This window comes from Diadema antillarum, unplaced genomic scaffold, assembly GCF_040938485.1.
Source record: "Diadema antillarum isolate AM-2024a unplaced genomic scaffold, OU_Dant_1.0 scf00000131, whole genome shotgun sequence".
NCBI classification, from domain to species: domain Eukaryota; kingdom Metazoa; phylum Echinodermata; class Echinoidea; order Diadematoida; family Diadematidae; genus Diadema; species Diadema antillarum.
In genome coordinates, this window is record NW_027271020.1 from 2,310,954 (window position 1) to 2,330,583 (window position 19,630).

Sequence of the window (19,630 nt, forward strand, 5' to 3'; positions counted from 1 at the left end):
AGTACGCTTTTGGAGCACATCAGGAAGCAGTTCACTTTTGCCACAGCACAGTACTGTATGCTTTGGGAGTGTTCGAGTGCTCCTCTGACATTGGTATGGTATGTTACGCTATAGGCAAGGACTCAAACAACTATGTAACTTGGAAAATAGTATAGTGTATTTAGAATTAACTTGAGAGCCTTCTGAAAACATGGAAGTACATGTAGATGGGGATTGCCCAGACATTGGAACATCTTGCAATGCTTGCAAATCAAGAGTCCAAGTATGGAGATGTATTCAAATTCTGTGCATGCTTTGTTCACTGAAGACTGCCTTCACAACCCCAAAGCTTGCCAGAGGCCTTCCCTGCATAGAAGAATTGCTTAGTGAATTCCAGCCTGCGAAACTTTATTGGACGGAGCAGGTGAATAAGATGCCTCTTTTCTAGGCTGTGGGAAAAGAAGCAGAAATTGTAGAACATCATGGAATCAGTCTATTAGGACAGGTGAACTGACTTGTCTACAGCTGTACCAACATAATATGCATACTTTAGCCTGCCATAACAAAGATTGTTCCTGACAGTCAGACAGCTTGTTCAAGGCCCTCTCCTCCGTTGCCTGGCATAGCAACAACTGATACATGCAAATTCCAAGGGTTAAAAGATATTATGTACAGGTGGAAGGAATAGGGTGTTGGTGGGTCATCAGAGAAACATGGTAATTAATTTAAATACACTGGTAAATCAACATATTCAAGAGCTTATAACTCGATAGACCAGTTCGTAATTCCACTTTGTGCATGAGCAGCAAAAAGGTCATTTATACCAAGAGGCATTTTGGTTTATTAATTCACTGAGATAAGCATCTGTGATGTGATGATTATTCATGTGATCCTTATCTAAATAGTGCTTGCTAGCACATCCACCTGACAGCAAGCCTGGTATTTGGCAATATCAAAAGAAAAAGGTTGTCATTGCATTCAATATGAAACAATGAATTAGATGCCTGCTAAAGTGTCAACTGACAGACTATTCTGGCCACCTGGTCTAAACTCAAGTTCATACCTTGTTTGAACACGAATTCCATAAATTGTTATGTTGGGCAAGCTTATGCATTATACCGTTTTGAAAACGAGTGAAGTGCCTAACCAACTGAGAAAACACAAAGGTCATTTGTACCAAGGTGTACATGAGCTTATTACGAACTGGCTTATTCTCAAGCAACGAACATCCATCAGTGGGGATGCACCTGTAAACTTGCCCCACCACAAGACAGGACCAGTTGGATATTATGCATACCTCTGTTGCTAAGGCTGTACCTGACAACCAAATATCTCGCCCCTGACTTTCCTCCCAATACAGCAATAGCTGAAGCATGCAAAGTGGGTGCCATGTGGTGAGAAATGCCTTATTGGTAGAGGCAGGTGAACGGCATAGCTCAGTGAGCAATCTACAAGAACAGTAGTATCTATAGATTTGCATACATTTACTTTGCGAACCGGCTGATTGATACGAAATGATATTGCCTGGTAGCTCAGAGCACTGGGGGCAATGGATAGGGGTTGGGGGTAGGGGATGCCTGGGTCGGACACAGACTCCCGCTGCATGTGTGAAGTGTGAATGGAGACTCGTACTCCCCAGAGACCCCGGGGTTCGCTCACTACCCAGGAACCTCGTACTTCTGATTCTGGCTGTGATTTATTATCATCAAGCTCTTCGGTGCTTTGAAGTTTGTGCTGGTAGCACGGCAAGTGGTTTTCCGACGAGAGTTTCCCAGCTCGTAGGAGTTTCGTGTGAAGCCATGCAGAGCTGGTATGTGTGGCACATGTGGTGTGCAGATTCAAAGGCTGGCAGTGATGATCAGAGGCAGAGTAGGAAATAGTTGTAGCTGAACTGTAAACTGGGCATCAATGTGTTGTTCTTATTCCTTCTCTTGTACAATATGTGCAGATCATGATTTTTGGTGCTATCTACCTTCGGCATAGAGGTCTTGTCAATGAAGAATTTACTTGAAACCATGTGTGACATGCAAGTGGTGCTTTTTTTTTTTTAGCAATTGATAGCCTTGTGTACAGCAGTTTTATAAATGTTTTGTGATGATTTCCGTGCTCCCGATGTCGTAGCCACATTTGAAGAGCTAAAACTTGGGGAAAAATGCATCTCTGAGGTTAGGTTTTCCTTCAAAAAGTCATAACAATGGTTCCTTCCCTACCTCAGCTCCAGGTATAGTGTAGCATTAGAAAGTACATACTTTCTGCAGGATATGTTTGGGACTTGAGCTCTTCTGACTATATTATTGTAAGCCTTATGTGGAGACACATCATATGTGACCCGCCTCAACAAAAGGATCCTAGATTCGCTGATGGCCGAGCTGAGAAAATCGAGTTAGAAGTTACATCACCAAAATTGGTCAAAGCAATCTGATTTCTGTTTTCGGCATAATTTTGTAGTCTAATGTTTTGTCCATCATCTGCCGAAATTTCGAAGCTAAATGATCAAAGGAAAGGCAAGAAATTCATGTTTTTCAGGGTCATGATTTTCCGACTTTCAATGTAAGACAAACGTGTCCGAAGATTTGGATTTAGCGCCACAGCTAGACTCCACCCCCAGCAACGAGGGAGTGATCTTCCTGGTCAGTGAGTGGCATCCTGATTACCGATTGGTCGTGCGTAGACCGCTGGCGCTAAGCTTGACTGAACATGGCGGAGGTCGCTAGGAGCGTGCCTTCTATTGTCAAGTGGTGAAAACTGTCTCGCCTCCCCATGACCATGATAGCGTCGAAAGGACAACTTTGAAGGCGTTTTTCTCGAGTAAACTCTGATTTACTCAATCACTTGACATGCGCTGATAAAATCATCGATATCTCTGCCACCGAGTGCTTTTATTAGTTGTGCTATATATGAAATTAAAGTACAAGAGTACGGGAATGATATCATGCCATTTTCAGAAAATTCTCCTCCCCGACTTTCGGATCCTTTTGTTGTAGCGGGTCACATATAGTTCTATTTCAATCATCACTCTTTATTTGTTTAATGTATTTAATTTTGTTTTAATTTACTGTATAAGGCATACAAACTGTATGTTTTGTGAATCTTGCGAGTTGTATGCTAAGAGTGAATTCAATAGCACATGAAAATATGAACCTTGATTCCAACATGAATTCAACTTGCACACATTTTTCTGTTCATTACTGTACTCCATCATAGCGAATTAAACTCTCATGAAATTGTCGCAAAGTCCCAGTTCATGAAAATTCTGATTTGCTAAGCATAAGGTGTATACAGTATGTGGTGGGGGATGAGAGGGATAGGATTAGGAAAAACTACATGATGTATTTTTCAGAAATAAGTGGTGAAATGTGCCAGAATGGCCTTGAGCAAACTATTGTGTCCCCAGTTTTTGTTCACTTTGCGAGAAGATATGTGTGCTGAAAAAAAAAAGACCGATTTCTTTTTTGATCAAATGAGTCACGAAGTAAGATCTGTAAGATTTGACATATCTAGGTACAATGTTTGTGTGTAATATTGTTTGTCTTTTGTACAATGTTTGTGTGTAATGTTTTTTTGTCTTCGTGCAGTGTTTTGTTTTGTTTTTGTGAATGCAAATTTTGTGGCACTGAATGAAATTCGAATAAAGAATCATAACAGAACAAAAACTGATGGCATGCCATCATATTGGTCATCTAGCATCGTTACATTCATGCGAGAGTCACCTAGGGTGGACAGTTTAGCAGTCATTACATCCAAATGTTGCCCACCACCTGTTCAGGTTCATGATTTGCTGCGACAAGTGTGAGGACTGGTTCCACGGGAAATGCGTCAACATCTCCAAGAAGGAGGGCAAGCGGATGGAACAGGAGGACCTGAGCTGGGTGTGCCCAAACTGTAAAGGTATGTCACCCAACTTATCAAAATATGCCCCTCCCCCACCCCCACCAATAAAAACCAAGATTATTTGCCCCCCCCCCCCCCATGTCACCCAACTCTTCACTATTAAACCATCGCCCGTCATTAAAGTGAAAACATAGTTCTGGTAAAGGTTCGAGAACCTGTCTGGCGCCATTTCATATTTACTTGCAATATATCGAAAGAGTCTACCAAGAAACTTTACCTGGTGAGTTGTTTCGGAGTATTTTGAGATCAAAAGTAAAAGTTGGTACACCGACTTTTATTTCAGAAGAATCCTGGTTAACTCGGTCTCAGGGACAACTCGGCCCTATTTCTGACAATTTATATGCAGTTCGTGATCGCCATATTCTATACATAGGGGCTTGATAGGCACACACTAATTTTGCATGCGCACCAAAGAGATTCTTGCATCCGCTGTTTCAACTCGGCCAATTACTGCGACCAGCCAGAACGAGAAGCGCTCCCATAGTACAACACTGTATACAGTAATTCAGAGGGACAACTCGGCCCCGCCGTCAAAATGAGGCTGAATTGTCCCCGAGTCCGAGTTAGCCTGACCCCGATCGGGGAAGTTCTGAGATGCGAACATTTTTGGTTAATATTTCGCATTTTCGTCGTTACCCAACAAATGTCTTGCCACTGCAGCGTTATTCCACACATTTCTTCGGCATACGTGTACATTTTGAGACAAAATTTGACAATTTTACAGGTGTACCAGAACTATGTTTTGGCTGTAAAGGCCATGTTTGTATGCCTTTCTGCCCCTCCCATGTCACCCAACTCATCAAGATATACCCCCTGTCAATAAAAACCAAGATCATTTTCACCCCCCCCATCACCTAATCCTTTATGATTAATCTATCAATGAAGACCAAGTTTTTATGCCTCCCACCCCCAAGGTACAATGTACATCACTTGACTCTTCGCAATGAACCGTCTGTCATTAAAGACCAAGTTCTTATGACTGTACAGCATTAGACGCACCAAGATCCACAATTCTGTGATAAATATGAATTTGTGAACATATGACAATTGAGTTGTTCAAAAAGTTGACAAAATTAAAAAGAAAGAGATACATGTATTGCATGGTAGAGGTTTTGTCTGACGAGTCCTTTCCACCAGTAGATAATTTCAGTGAGGATGGAAGGTAATTCTGTCTCGATTTTCAGAAGCGGCAAAGAAAGGGCCGGACCAAGAAGCAAAGACGAAAGAGGAGACAAAGAAGAAACAAGAGGCGGAGGTGCCGAAGGAAGAGACGCCAAAGGATAAGGAGAAGACCAAGAGCCAGGAGGAGAAGAAGAAGAAGAAGGAGAAGGGAGAGGTGGAGAGCGAGAAGGAGAAGGAGAAAGGGCAAAAGGAAGCGGAAGAAAAGAAGAGGGAGAAGGTTGGCTCCAAAAGAAAGAGCGATGCGAGTGCCAAGAAAGGAGCAGAGGTAATTGAATATTAAATTTACCATAAAAATGATAACATGCAATCATTTATAGAAAGCAACGTATCAACAGAACATATGAAACTGTGGGATAACATATGAAACTGTGGGATGACATATTAAGGGAATCCGGATACGACAATCACATGCATATCAATCTAACTGAGTCACTCCCTGCAGGTTCCAAACAGCCATGGATCACCGGGCGTAGTTTGAACAGATAAGATCGGGCATGGGGAAGTGCAAGGCAAACATGCTGAAGTGGGGGTACACTGATAGCTCTGCAGAGTGTGAGTGTGGGCAGGGCAGCCAGACTCTGCTTCATCTTCTGAGCTGCAATACAATGTTACAACCTTGTACCGAGAGGGACCTGGCAGTGGCGAATGACGTGGCTCTTGCATGCACTAGACATTGGGAAATGGTTGTGTCATGACACGAGATGATGATGATTTATAGGAAAAGTGATTTTTCTGTTGCAGAAGATCTGAATTTTTACAGAGGTAATAGAAATATTAATTGTTAGCAATGACAGTAGTAATATATCAATTATGATAATGTTGTGTCTATCAGGTTTTCATTTTCATGAAGTTTTTCCCTTTGTGCAGTGGCAGAAAACAATGTGTGCAGAGCTGTGAACTAAAATAGAAGAGAATTTACTCCAAGCCTTTGGAAGCAGAAAGGGGAACACATGTGAAAGAGAAAGAATGAGATAAATGGTATTGTTTGTGTACTTAGTATTTCAGTGCATTTTCAACTTTTGGGGGTCATCAGTACATCCGCTACCTCAATCGTTCTTAAACACATGCTGCAAGTGCTGCTGAATCTTCCTGGTTTGAAGGAAGTTCTGTTCAAATGAATTTATAGTTTTCCTTCATAGAGAATATCCCCAATTATGTTAACATTATGATGCAGAGATAACTTGTAATGCAAAGTGGAGTTACTTAAAGGACAAGTTCACCTTCATAGACATGTGGGTTGAGTGAATGCAGCAATATTAGTAGAACACATCAGTGAGACTTTGAGCAAAATCGGACAATCCGTTAAAAAGTTATGAATTTCTGAAGTTTCTGCTCAGTCACGGCAGGATGAAAAGGCTACTCTAGCTTGTGATGTCACATGAGTACAGTGATATAAAGAAAGAATAAAGAAAATTCAACATATTTCCATTTTTCTCGCATAACAAAAGAACACTCGACTTCTCTCTTTCAGAAGGCAGGGGGAATGATATTACCCTTAACATACGTCAGTAGCAAGTTGAAGAAATGTGCACTTTATTCAAAAAGTAAAGTTTTGTGAAATTCTCTTTTTATTTTCCTTATATAGTTGTACGCATGTGACATCACACACTGTAGTAGTCTTCTCTTCCAGCAGTGACTGCGCAGATACTTAAAATATTCGTAGCTTTTGAATGGATTGTCCAATTTTCCTCAAACTTCCACCGATGTGTTCTACTAATATTGCTGCATTCTCTCAATCCTTATGTATGTGAAGGTGGACTTGTCCTTTAATGGTATAGTTCTGCCTCCCCACGGAAGAAAGCAGTAACTGCATATCCGCTGAGCTGAGATAAATGCGATTTTGTGTTTTTCGCAGATTCTTTAAAAACACAGAAACAGTCGAAAATAATTTTGTGGTATGATTATGCACCATACCTAGTTGTCTAACAAAACCTAGGAAAAACTTGTGTTTCCGTTATTTTTTAAATGTTATTTAGGAAAATGTAGTTACTGCGGTGACTCACCCTTGATTCTGGGTGGTTTCCCCACGGAAAAAAGCAGTAACTGCACTCGGTCTACAGATGGCCAGGAGTCTGCTGTTTTCCCCATGGAAAAAAAGCAGTAACTGCACATGTCACATGACCATAGTGAGGAGAATTGTTACCACCACCAGGTTATAAAGTTCTTCTACTTTCTGGTTAGTCTAGATCTATAAGATCTAGGACCTAACATTAGACCTAGACTCGGCCTTGTCGCTTCTACTCTATCTAGGAATAAATGGTATTTTGTGTAACACAACAGTAAGGTAATTGAAGTGAACGGTCTGGTACGCGGTAGACCTAGCGTTAGATGATCTAACGTTACTACTAGACTAGACCTCTAGTGTATACTAGATCTAGTGCTCATCTCCATTCAAAATTTCTACTCATATTTTCAGCTCACCTTGATTTTCTGGTTCCTCTGCAATTCATGATAGATTTGCAGGCATGCCTGGACTGCAGAAAATTTTCAGTCACTGTGTGACTGCATGGTTGGCACTGTCACTCAGACTGTACTGTACTGTGCATAAGTGATGACTAGACTGTGTGTGATGAATTCTGCAGTTTGCTGCAGTGTATGACATGTTGTAGGCATGCTGCAAAATTTATGCGCGCATGCAGTACGCGTATTCTGCACTCTGAGTGCGCTCAGTATGTTAGCTCTGCTAGTCTCCAGAAAGAAACTTTTTTCTACAACTTGTCATTATGATTCCCTGCGGGCAGAGTCAAGTTACTGGTGAAACAATCTTTTTATATCTACTCCCCTAAATTAATGAAGAATCTGCTGTTTATGTTGTTTTAGAAAATTGATAGAATTTGAAAAAAAAAAGTATTAGGAAAAAATGTACCGGCAGGACTAAAGAGTCTGAATTATTAGACTAAATTGTTAGTTACTGCTTTCTTCCGTAGGTTTTGTTGGTTACTGCTTTCTTCCGTGGGGAAACTTGAAAAGTTGAATCGACTGGATGCAGTTACTGCTTTTTGCAAAAGTGAAAAATTGCATTTTTGGTCAATCTTATTTTTTTTTTTTCAAAACTGACTTATTCACATTTAAGAGCATTGGGTAAACTATTCATTTTTCCAAAAAAGTACAAATTCATAAAAATGTCAGTTACTGCTTTTTTCCGTGGGGGGGCAGAGTTATGCTGATGATGCATTGGTGCTCAGCTGTTAGTCTGTGGTATTTTCTTCATTTGAAAGGAAACCCCGAAAGGTGGAAAGAAGAGGGAAGTGGAAAAGGAAGAGAAGAAGAAGAAGGAGGAGGAGAGGGAGGAGGAGGAGGAGGCGGAGGAGGAGGAGGGCCCCGCTCCAAGCAAGAAGAAGCGGCTGAAGTTCTTCCGGCCACCGCCCCCCAAGCAGCACTGCATCGGGACGGGGTGTGACAACTGGGCGCGGTCGGGCTCCGTGTACTGCAGCCCCGGCTGCATCGTCAAGCATGCCAAGGAGTCCATGAAGCTGCTGAATGCGGAGCGGGAGCGGGCCATGGGGATCAAGGGTCGACGGGATTCCACTGGGGCGTCCTCCGTCTCATCAGTGGTGAGAAATTCATGTGATTTCACTGTTTAGGAAACATAATTGTCAGTTGAGAAGCAGGTAGGACAATGGTGCCTTCAAAGTTGTGAGACATTGGTTAAAAAAAAAATTTTTTTTTAGACAGAATTGCATTGGAGAATACAGAGGTAGTACCCTACCGGTCTTCAGTTTATATCATTTGAGTACAGATGATAACTCCAGAAGGCAAAATGAAACAGATTTACTCCTTGCGAAACATCTACGCATTGTAACAAAAAAACATTCTTTATCCAGTTTTATCTTGCAAACAGTACCCAGTTTTGTACATGTCTGAATTTGCAGATCTAACCACAAATGGTAGAAAACAGAAAGGGTACTTTCTTGACAGCTCTTTCTGTTTTGACGCAAACTGATTTGGTATTTGTGCAATTTCCAGAGGAGTTTACCTTTTGACTGCATCACAGTAGCATAGAACTTTCTGTGATGAATTTTAAGCGTAAAACTGTGAATTAATTGTTGATTTACTTTACATTGTAAATGTCATCTATGTTTTTTTTCCAATCAGTCCACCAAACCGAGGGAGGATGACAGGATCTCGGTCATCGAGAGGCACACCGGACGCCTCCGGACCGGACTGACCGCCCCCACCTACGGGGAGCTCCCCTACTGGCTGGGGAGACATCCGACGTATGAAGTGCTCCGGCCCAACATCAAGCACGGATACTCCGCCTCGGCCTTCTATTCAGGTATGGCGTTAGTGGTAGTGTGCTAGTGTGCTAGTGGGCTGTTCTCCTGTAGACTTTGCTTCAGGTTTTGCAAATCATCAATATCCCTTCTGACAATTATTGTCCCCACCGAACGAGTTCGAGCAGGGGACTATGAAACGGGCTCCGTACGTATGTGTGTCTGTGTGTCCTTCTGTCCGTCCGTCTGTGCGTCCGTGTGTGATCAAAATGTTCAATTTGCTACTTCTCTGTCATTTATGAGCCAATTTTGATTCTGTTTGCTTTATATGATAGCACTACATGGGAGCTTTGAAACTTCTACACAGAATTTCAGTTGTGACCTTTGACCTTGACCTTTGACCTTTATTGTACATTTTGCTTCAAAATGCTACTCCTTCGCCATTTCTAACCCGATTTTGATTCTGTTTGCTTTATATGATAGCACTACATGGGAGCTTTGAAACTTCTACACAGAATTTCAGTTGTGACCTTTGACCTTGACCTTTGACCTATATTGTACATTTTGCTTCAAAATGCTACTCCTTCGCCATTTCTAACCCGATTTTGATTCCATTTGCTTTATGTGATGGCACTAGGTGAGGGCTTCAAAACTTCTACACAGAATTTTGACCTTTGACTTCTTTGACCTTTGACCTTGATTTTTGACCTATATTGTACATTTTGATACAAAATGCTACTCCTTCGCCATTTGTAACCCGATTTCAATTCCGTTTGCGTTAAGTGATGGCACTAGGTGAGGGCTTCAAAACTTCTACACAGAATTTTGACCTTTGACTTCTTTGACCTCTGACCTTGATTTTTGACCTGTATTGTACATTTTGCTACCAAATGCTACTCCTTCGCCATTTCTAACCCGATTTCGATTCCGTTTGCTTTATGTGATGGCAGTAGGTGAGGGCTTCAGAACTTCTACACAGAATTTTGACCTTTGACTTCTTTGACCTTTGACCTTGATTTTTGACCTATATTGTACATTTTGATACAAAATGCTACTCCTTCGCCATTTGTAACCCGATTTCAATTCCGTTTGCTGTAAGTGATGGCAGTAGGTGAGGGCTTCAAAACTTCTACACAGAATTTTGACCTTTGACTTCTTTGACCTCTGACCTTGATTTTTGACCTGTATTGTACATTTTGCTACCAAATGCTACTCCTTTGCCGTTTCTAACCCGATTTCGATTCCGTTTGCTTTATGTGATGGCACTAGGTGAGGGCTTCAGAACTTCTACGCAGAATTTTGACCTTTGACTTCTTTGACCTTTGACCTTGATTTTTTACCTATATTGTACATTGGCTACAAAATGCTACTCCTTCGCCATTTGTAACCCGATTTCGATTCCGTTTGCTTTATGTGATGGCACTAGGTGAGGGCTTCAAAACTTCTTCACAGAATTTTGACCTTTGACTTCTTTGACCTTTGACCTTGATCTTTTTACCTACATTGTACATTTTGCTACTAAATGCTACTTCCGGCGGGGACATATATTACGCACCGCGTAATTTCTACTTTTCCTTGTTAATTATCATTCTGTAATTTGTATGATGAAGTCGAAAGTGTGGTAGGGTGGTATTTTGTTGGTTTTTGTAGCCTTTGCTGTATGCGGCTAATCTATTAATGTTTATGACTTTTATTTGCTTATTATTTGTTGATTTAGAAGGATGAATTATTGGGCCAGGTGGGGTTAATATTTCCTATGAATACAGTCTGCTTCCAAATCAGTCAATTGACTTCTCAAAGAAAACACAGGAGTTGTTGATACTGAAATCTCAGTAAGTCTTCAGGTGGCAGAAATTTAGAAACAAGATCTTCAGGCTTCTGACAGTCTGAAGTCTTTTTAGGCGATGCCGTTGGTGGCCTTTCAGTGGTGCTCTTTAGGCATATCTCCTAACTCATTCAGAGTGCTGTGCTTTCTGGCAAAGATCTTGCTAGACCCAACCCTAGCATTGGCAGTACTGTTTGGCGGTTTAAGATCAATGGTGTCGACACACAAGTCATCACATACAATATTCCACACACAGGGAAAGGATCCTCCAAGCACAAGCCAGACGGGCGCCGAACGTCACTCGACAGCGACCGCAGCCGTACGTCGTCTGCCTCCGACTCGGAGAAGAAGGTGAGCACCAAGCAGATAACAAGCCCCAACAAGGAAGGGGCTACGCCGAGCAGCGAGAGCCTTGAGAAGCGGCAGAAGGAAAGACGGGAGAAGGTAAGAGCGTGTTTGTCGTCATCGGAACATGAGAAGTGTGGATGAATCAGTCAGTAGTTTAAAACGTGAATATAAACAATCTTATCATCTGTGTATCTTTCGATTTAAAATTGTTTTGTATAGTATGTATGTTTGAAGAGTTCCTTTCCAGAAAGTTTTGTATCCATTTTCCATCAAATTGGACTTTTTTTTCTGCAGAAATATATCCTCTTTAGATGTCCTGTACAGTAAAATGTTCAAAGTATTGAAATTCTTTTAAGAAAATGGAGAGAGCAGGCATGAAACCATGCAACAGGATGAAAGCCCGTTCCATACGGGAACCTGGTAGCCTGTGTATTAAGTCTGTGGGGATTTCAGAATTCTGTATGGAACGGGTCAAGTTCCTCTTTCACGATGCCACATTTCGACGTCTGATTGTCGTTGCGGTGATACTTGTCTCCCAGGTGCGGCAACTCCTGGAGATGAAGCGGCGGGAGGAAGAGCTGGCCCAGGAGCGGGAGCGGGACCGGCAGCGGATCGAGGAGATGCGGCGGAGGCGGGAGGAGGAGAAGAAGGAGGAGGAGGAGCGGAGGCGTAAGGAGGAGGAGAGGAGGCGGAAGGAGGACAAGGAGCGGAGGGAGAGGGAGAAGAAAGAGCGTGAGGAGAGGGCGCGGCTCCAGGCGGAGAGCAGCAAGCTGGCGGAGCAGACCTCGGAGAGCGTGAGGGTCAACGTCAAGCGCACCCTGCTGGAAGTCCTCCTCACCAGGTGAGAGAGGTGGCCTCCCCTGATCTCCTCCATCTTTGCAGAGAATTTACTCTTTGTGTACTGTGTTTTTTGCATAACAGTAATAACAATGATAATAATAATGATAGTGATGATAATGATAATGATAATAATAATAGTTTGCATTTATATAGTGCATAATAATCTAAAAGATTCTCTATGCACTTTACGTAACTTCCATCTTATAGGTCAACATCAGAAAAGAGGTATAGTTTTAACAATTGAACAACTTGCTTCGTGTTTGTTTCAGCCAAAAGTCTGTCTGGCAACCTATTCCACAGACTAGGCGCTGCAACAGCAAAAGAACGATCACCTACTACGTGTATGTTCCACATTATTCTGAGACCACGACGCATGAGTGCTCTTGGAAGACATTGTTCTTCAAAGTCATGTAACTTTTTGTAGAAGTATTCATGCTAGAAATGCAGCACAGCATAATTTGTGATAAAGTTGCAAACTTTGCTGTGATGTCACTTGTATAGCAAAGCTATGGCTATGATGTTTTCAATTTACTGTGGCTTATTGCCATTAATTGATCCCGCTGTGTGTGGCTGTTCATTTGAGCGAAATATGTGATGAAGTTGGTATGCCTCTGACTGAATTGGGCGTTCGAATGTGTGACACACAAAAGAGTTAACAGTGCATTCAGATGGATAATCAGTGGTCAAATTACAATGGAGGCAATGGAGACTTTTAGTGGATTGTTAAATGTGTTGCAGTTTTGGCGTGAGGCTGTTGTACCCCACTGAATAGGGCGTCTCATCTCATGAAAAATCTTGTTCATCTCACGTGTGAAAATTCACTCTTTGAGAACTGTACTCTGGAAACAGAGGGATAATTTGTTTTTGTACAGGAAAGACATAAAGAGTGATATGAATAATTCAGAGTATAAACCTCTTGTGTGATATGACAGGGTGAAGAAGGCGCCGGACGTGAAGGGTGTAACTGCGGACGAGGTCAAGAAGGTGGCCAAGCAGATCGAGTTTGAGCTCTACAAACTCTTCAACGACACCGGGGCCAAGTACAAGGCCAAGTACCGCACCCTCATCTTCAACATCAAGGACACCAAGAATTTGGTAGGGACCATCGAGAGCTGATCGTGTTGCCGCTATGACGACTTCTTACTTCTCGTTCTTCTTCTCTTCTTTCATCTCCTTCGCCTGCTTTTCTCTCCTTTTTATTCTCTTCCTTCTCTGTGTCAGTAATCATTCCTCCAGTGGAGGAAAGTTTGATACTATACCATTTTGTCGAACTTGGGTCTCTGCTTGATGTGCTATTTAGTGTTAAATGTTGCTGCATAGCACATATGTGAAACTTTGTTGCATCCTGTATAGGGATTCCTGTGTCTGTAAAACTTTCAAGAGAGTAATTGAACTCAGATGTAAGTGGTTCTCTCAAGTGAATCCAATGGGTCTCTTAAAACTTGAGAAAGCGTGTTCTGAGTGCACCATTTACTTTCCACATCAGGAGACAGTGCATGGAGATGTATTCACAATGACCGTGCATTCTTTTCTGTTCATTGATGACTCAGATGTAGCCAACACTTGGGTTTTCCCCACTCATATTGCACAATATGCAGCATACGTTATCAAACTTTTCATATGCAACTACTTCTCTCTAAATGGCATATTAGTGCGAAAACTGAGTGAAGACTGCTATGGTAGAGACATTATTCCTGTGCACTTTCCAGATGGTCATTTGATAAAGAACGGAACTTGTATGACCTTTGCCATGGGTAGGCGGAACTCTGACTGTGATGTCATAACCTAACGCTCTCCAATCCCCCACTCTGTCTTACCTATTTTCCAGGGTCTGTTCCGACACATCTTAAAGGGGGAGATCTCGCCGAGGAATCTGGTGCGGATGTCGTCGGATCAGCTGGCCTCCAAGGAGCTCATGAAGTGGAGGGAGCAGGAGGCCAAGAATGTGAGTACTGAGAGAGAGAGAGTGAGTGTGTATGTGTTATGGGGTTGTGCAATCAATCTTTCAAACATGTCATTTCATTTTTTTTACCTATCATGTGAAACTCTCGTCTCACACTCAAGTTGTACAACAGACCCGTTGGAGAGTGATGTGATATGGCTGATGCATACCAGTTGCCATAGCCACATTCCTAAATTTTATTACGGGGGTGGCAGGAGCCGCAAACTTTTATCACCCAAAAATGCAAGATAATGTTGCCATTAAAGACCTGATTTTGCATCCAAGAAACATTTATACCAGAGAAATTTAAGCTGTCAGGATCCCTGTGTATTTTCAAGGACGACTATATCTAAGAAAAACCACTTTGCAACTCTACAAAGATACTGTGAAGTGAAATACATTGAATGGAATTATGTGACTGCTATGGAAGCAGTTGATATTCTTGTTAACAAGCAATCACAAGAATGATGGCTTTACGTTCCCTCTGCAGGACTAAAAGCAATGGGGATAAAGTGCCTTGCCCGAGGGAACAACCACTGCAGCCAGGGGACTTGAACTAAGGACCTCATGGTTGATAGTCTTTGGTTGTATCCACTGAGCCACAATAGTTCCTAACATTCTTTAGCCATTTGACATAATGTGACTATCACCAGCTTCCCTGATTCTCTTAACAGTGAAGACATTTCATTGTGTGCCTGGAAGAACGTTGCAAATGCTGGCGAGGCCTGTAAGTATATCATGCGCCTCGCGTGCGGTTGCATCGTTCTTCTGGGCACACCTTCCTTGAATCCCGTGTGTGTGCATCGTTCCTCTTGGCACACAACGATTTGTATTGTCAAATGACCTGTTTAGCTTCCTATGCCAGTAGACTATAAATATTCACCACTTTTTGTCATTGTCAAAAGAAAAAAAGAGGAGGAATCGATTCTGTAAAAGTCTACGATCCTTTACCCCCTCCCTTTTCTCTCTCCCTACTCACCAGGAGCTTGACATGATAGTGCAGACGGAGAAGGAGAAGAAGTCGATGCCGATGACGTTTGTCAAGAAGACCCACAAAGGGGAGGTGGAGCTTGGGGAGGAGACGCTGGGAGATTTGGTGGTGAGCTCCCTGCCAATCCTGGCATGAAATCCTGGCGGCATGAAATTTTTACAAATTGCGACTGGCATTCAATGCATTAGAGTGTACACAAGAACTTTTGTGTGCATTTTAATTTTGCAAATCTTGGCTCTTGCAAAATTTATGGAGCTAAAATGCGCGCAAAAATTTCTGCTTTTACAGCACTTCTGGGGGATAAAGCCATTTCATCCCTGGGATGACAGAACCTTGTATCTGAAATTGGCGCATAACAAACTTTTTGATATCAGAAATACTGATTTAAGTCGTAAAACATTACAATTATTAGTGAAATCCAAAACAATGTTTGTGCACTATTGAACATTGATGTTACTTTGCCAAAAAATACTGCGAAAATGCAAAATGTCCTTTTGTTCTCGTGAAAATTTCAATTTTTTTTAGATGTGAAGTCATGTCACACAAGGGACATCATGCCAATTGCCATGCATTTTGTATGTTGTTGTAACTTAAATCCAGCTGAAAGATGCTGTTCAATTTCTAAAGGATAATGAAATACATTTTGCTCTACATGATTGTCAGAGATTCCTCTTCTGTCAGAGTGTATCGTATCCTACACCTTTTTCATAAGTGAGGAGAATATAGAAACTGCCTGAGAGAACACTAGCAAGCCCTTTGTATGCAAGTCTAATCTGGTCCATTAACCTATACCCCCATTTGCCATACTTTTTGTAGATATAATATTTTGAAAATTGGTGCCTGGATGACAGTTTCTCAAGTGGTTGGAATCATGGTTGAGAACGACAGTGATTGAATGAGAAATAAATATATCACTTTCCTGACAAAAACGCTAGTTATTTCGGAACTTGAAACAGTATATCAACTCATTCTCCACAATGTGGTTCGATATTTGTGATTTGTGATATTTGTGAATACTTGTGATTTTGTACTAAAGCATTTGCATGCTGAGTGGTTGTTGAACTTTGAATTTCCATCACAGCCCCATGTGGAAATTGATGCAGAGGCCGCGAAGCACGAAAAGTCGCCCCCACTCGGCGAGCTGAGGAGTCCCACAAGGGCGACGCCCACGACGCCAACCACCCCCACTGGGCTCCACAGTGCTGACCCCACCTCGCCGACCACGCCCACTTCCCCGCCCACCCCCACCACCATGCTCCTGGATACCACGGACCAACACAAGGCTCACCTCTTTGATCTCAACTGCAAAATCTGTACAGGTGAGAATGCACTGTCCACCGGTATTTCATTTCCTGCATTAGGATTGGGTTAAGACAACTTAAATCGGCTTTGTTATTGTAAAGTCCCATCCACAGATATTCTTACAGACTGGAGGAAGCTGGTAATTATATGTGTGATATACCGTATGTCCAAAAAAAATTACAACGGGACCCTTCGCAATAATAACTTTAAAAATAGTGAATCAATCCGAATACAATTTCAGGGTATGAAACTGTAACTTATTACCCATGTCTTGCAGAAAACCCCATCCGATTCGCTTTCATGGTCAAAGAGAAATGAGGATTTTTGTAGAGCATGTCAGGATCCCTTCCCTCCAAGTTCTGTCCATTGTGTTCACACATTAATATGTAGTTCTAAGAGCATCCTAGTGCTAAACTTAGAAGACTCACATCCACGACATGCTTCACAACGATTCACATTTCTCTGTGACCACTTAACCAAATTGAATGGGGTTTTCTGCAAAATATAGGTAAGATGTTATATTTTTAGACCCTGAAATAGCATTCAGACAGTTTAATCATATTGGAAGTTATCAATGCAAAAATCCGATTGTAATATTTCTTTGGAACATACTGTATATCTCTTCTCTATGGTTGGCTATCATAAGAGGTGCTTCTTTTCCTAAAAGTCCTTTCTTTCTTTTGTCACATTGACTTATGTTTATATTTCTGTTATGGAGCTTTTGTGTGTTCTGTGAGCTAATTATTGCTTTCCACTTCAGGTAACTGTGTGTGGACTTATTCAAAATAATTGCACATACTTTGTTATTGTTGTTTTTATTTGTCCTCTTGACTCACTTATGAAGCTCTTTTCTTGCACCTTAATGTTCCATCTTCCAGGAAAAATCCCTGCTCCGAGGGAGGAGAAAGCATCCAAGAAGAAGGCCATCGTGAGGAACACTCCAAAGCTGACCTCCAGGGTGTCTGAAGAGTTTGACGAGGAGCCGCCACACACGGGAGAAAAGCCGGTCAAGTTCTTCGGGGAGGATGCGGACGAGAAGAAGTACCGGCCGAAGTCGGTGAACGAGGAGCTCTACGACGACCTCATGGAGACGGTGAGTGGGGCGGCAGAGGGTGTCGATGATGACGACGACGACGATGACGACGAGAACACTGTTATCATCAGGGCACCTAAAGATGAGGCCAGGTAAGATTACTGGACATTTCTCATTTTGGGGTAATGTGGACTCCCATTATAACAAAGTCCTCTGGATCGGCAGTTTTCTTTCGTTATATCAAAATTTCGTTATTCCTGAAGGAATAAACAATAAAAATCATAAAGCAGATAATGCTGTGGCCTGAATTTGTATTTTGTTGCAACCAGGATTTTGATTTAACAATGTTTGTTATAGCAGGAGTGCACTGTACTGGTCATTAGTACCTTGAGGTTCCATGCAGTGTCGATCTTACATAATGAACAAAGGAAGCAATGTATTTTCCTTTTTTTTTTCTTTTTTGTGCATGAGTTTAAGCAAAGAGATGATATATACATGTACATGGTGATTAAGTAACTGCGGAGTGATACAAGGGTGATATGAATGTGGCAAGGGAAACAGATTTCCACACACCTGTACCCCCTCAACATGTGTGTAAGAGCCACAGGGGTCTGTTCACTTAAAATTACTTGAAGGCTACTGGGCTACTGCTCAATATGGAGATGCGGACTATTTTTTGGAAGCATTAAATGAAATTCTTGCAGCAGTCTACATGAAAGAAATTTCTGTGATCTTGTTAGTTATTTCTTTTATTGATTTGGTGTTATATAAAGCTCTTCTCCTTGCTAAATGATTAATTTGCCTTCTTGATAAGTGAGAGAAAAAAATAACTGCAAATGGTGAGCAGTCGTTGATTGTGAAATGGAATCATCTTTTATTATGGCTCAAACATTTTATTGTTTGTGATCATCGAATGCGATCAGAACGCCACCGGGAAGCCCCACGCCCACCGTCCGTACCCTGCCAAAGCCGGGCAGAGAGAAGCCGGCGCGACCTGCGCAGGTCAAGAGGTCGTCGTCCTCGGCTGCAACCCCATCAACCCCGGCCTGGAGGGGCTTCATCTTCATGCACGAAGTGGCCAAGTTTGTGGCTGTTGCACACCACGTGTCGGGCCCAGCCCACAGTATCCCCCTGGTAAGTATGTTTGAAAGTTCTTGTATCCCTTTCGCAAACCTGAAAATTGGATTCCTTTCATAAGCTGGTACAGTGTAGAGGTAGGCAGTTCAGACCCCTTTTTCAGAGTAGTAAAATGGGAGACATTTTTATGATGGAGGGGAAACAATTCTACAAATTTTCAGTGATTTCATTAGGACTCCCCCCCCCCCCCAAAAAAAAAAAAAAAAAAAAAAAAAAAAAAATCCAACCATTTTTCTCAGTAAAAGAGGCGAGTGTATGCTCGAGTGACATTGGTTTAGTTTTTCCTTTTTTTTTTTTTACAAACTGAGTTTTATTGTTGTAAGATTTCATACATGATACTGGGAGACATTCTGCAACCGTGCAAAATTCTCAAGATGAATCAAGTCTATAGATTTCCATTCAATTTATCACTACCCCCCCTAAAAAAAAAGAAATCCAACCATTATTCTTACCACATAAAATTAGTCCAGACTCATAAGCAGACTACAACGATGAAAAATTTTGATGAATGAACGAAGAGTGGCAGGGAGTGGATATACAATGTTAGTCTCATCCTTTCTTTGCAACCTCTTCCAAAGGATTTGCAAGACACCCTGGAGGTCTGTGGCCGCATACCATACCCAGTGGTCTGGGACTATTTTGGCAAGCTCAAGCAGTCGCAGTCGACCGAGATGACCGTCATGCGCTTCCACGTGTGGCAGGGGGACGAAGAGGAGGCGTACTTTTCCCTCTTTGACTACTTTTACACGCGGCAGCGGATTGGCGTCATTGGCAAAAACCGCAGCCACGTGAAGGACTTCTACCTGCTGGCCCTCCCGTCTACGGACAAAGTGCCATCTCACATCTTGCCATTTCATGGACCAGGTGAGCATAGGGATTGCCTACAGGGCACCTTATTTCCTATAAACAAAAGTCAATGCGCTTGTCCTGTTACTGTAATATCAAT

The 19,630-nt window shown here is 42.1% G+C and overlaps 1 protein-coding gene across 1 annotated transcript in view; it reads left to right on the top strand.

The window, feature by feature from the left end:
* The window catches only part of LOC139720689 (uncharacterized), a 34,403-nt gene that overhangs the window by 12,135 nt on the left and 2,638 nt on the right, over positions 1 to 19,630 (top strand). Inside the window, exons 5-18 of the mRNA XM_071632045.1 lie at positions 3,746 to 3,867; positions 5,055 to 5,317; positions 8,343 to 8,606; positions 8,661 to 8,663; positions 9,148 to 9,328; positions 11,348 to 11,535; positions 11,979 to 12,280; positions 13,212 to 13,374; positions 14,108 to 14,224; positions 15,204 to 15,320; positions 16,294 to 16,531; positions 17,393 to 17,699; positions 18,471 to 18,681; positions 19,263 to 19,548. Coding sequence (XP_071488146.1) covers positions 3,746 to 3,867; positions 5,055 to 5,317; positions 8,343 to 8,606; positions 8,661 to 8,663; positions 9,148 to 9,328; positions 11,348 to 11,535; positions 11,979 to 12,280; positions 13,212 to 13,374; positions 14,108 to 14,224; positions 15,204 to 15,320; positions 16,294 to 16,531; positions 17,393 to 17,699; positions 18,471 to 18,681; positions 19,263 to 19,548 — 2,762 coding nt within the window. The remainder of the gene's footprint in view (positions 1 to 3,745; positions 3,868 to 5,054; positions 5,318 to 8,342; positions 8,607 to 8,660; positions 8,664 to 9,147; positions 9,329 to 11,347; positions 11,536 to 11,978; positions 12,281 to 13,211; positions 13,375 to 14,107; positions 14,225 to 15,203; positions 15,321 to 16,293; positions 16,532 to 17,392; positions 17,700 to 18,470; positions 18,682 to 19,262; positions 19,549 to 19,630) is intronic.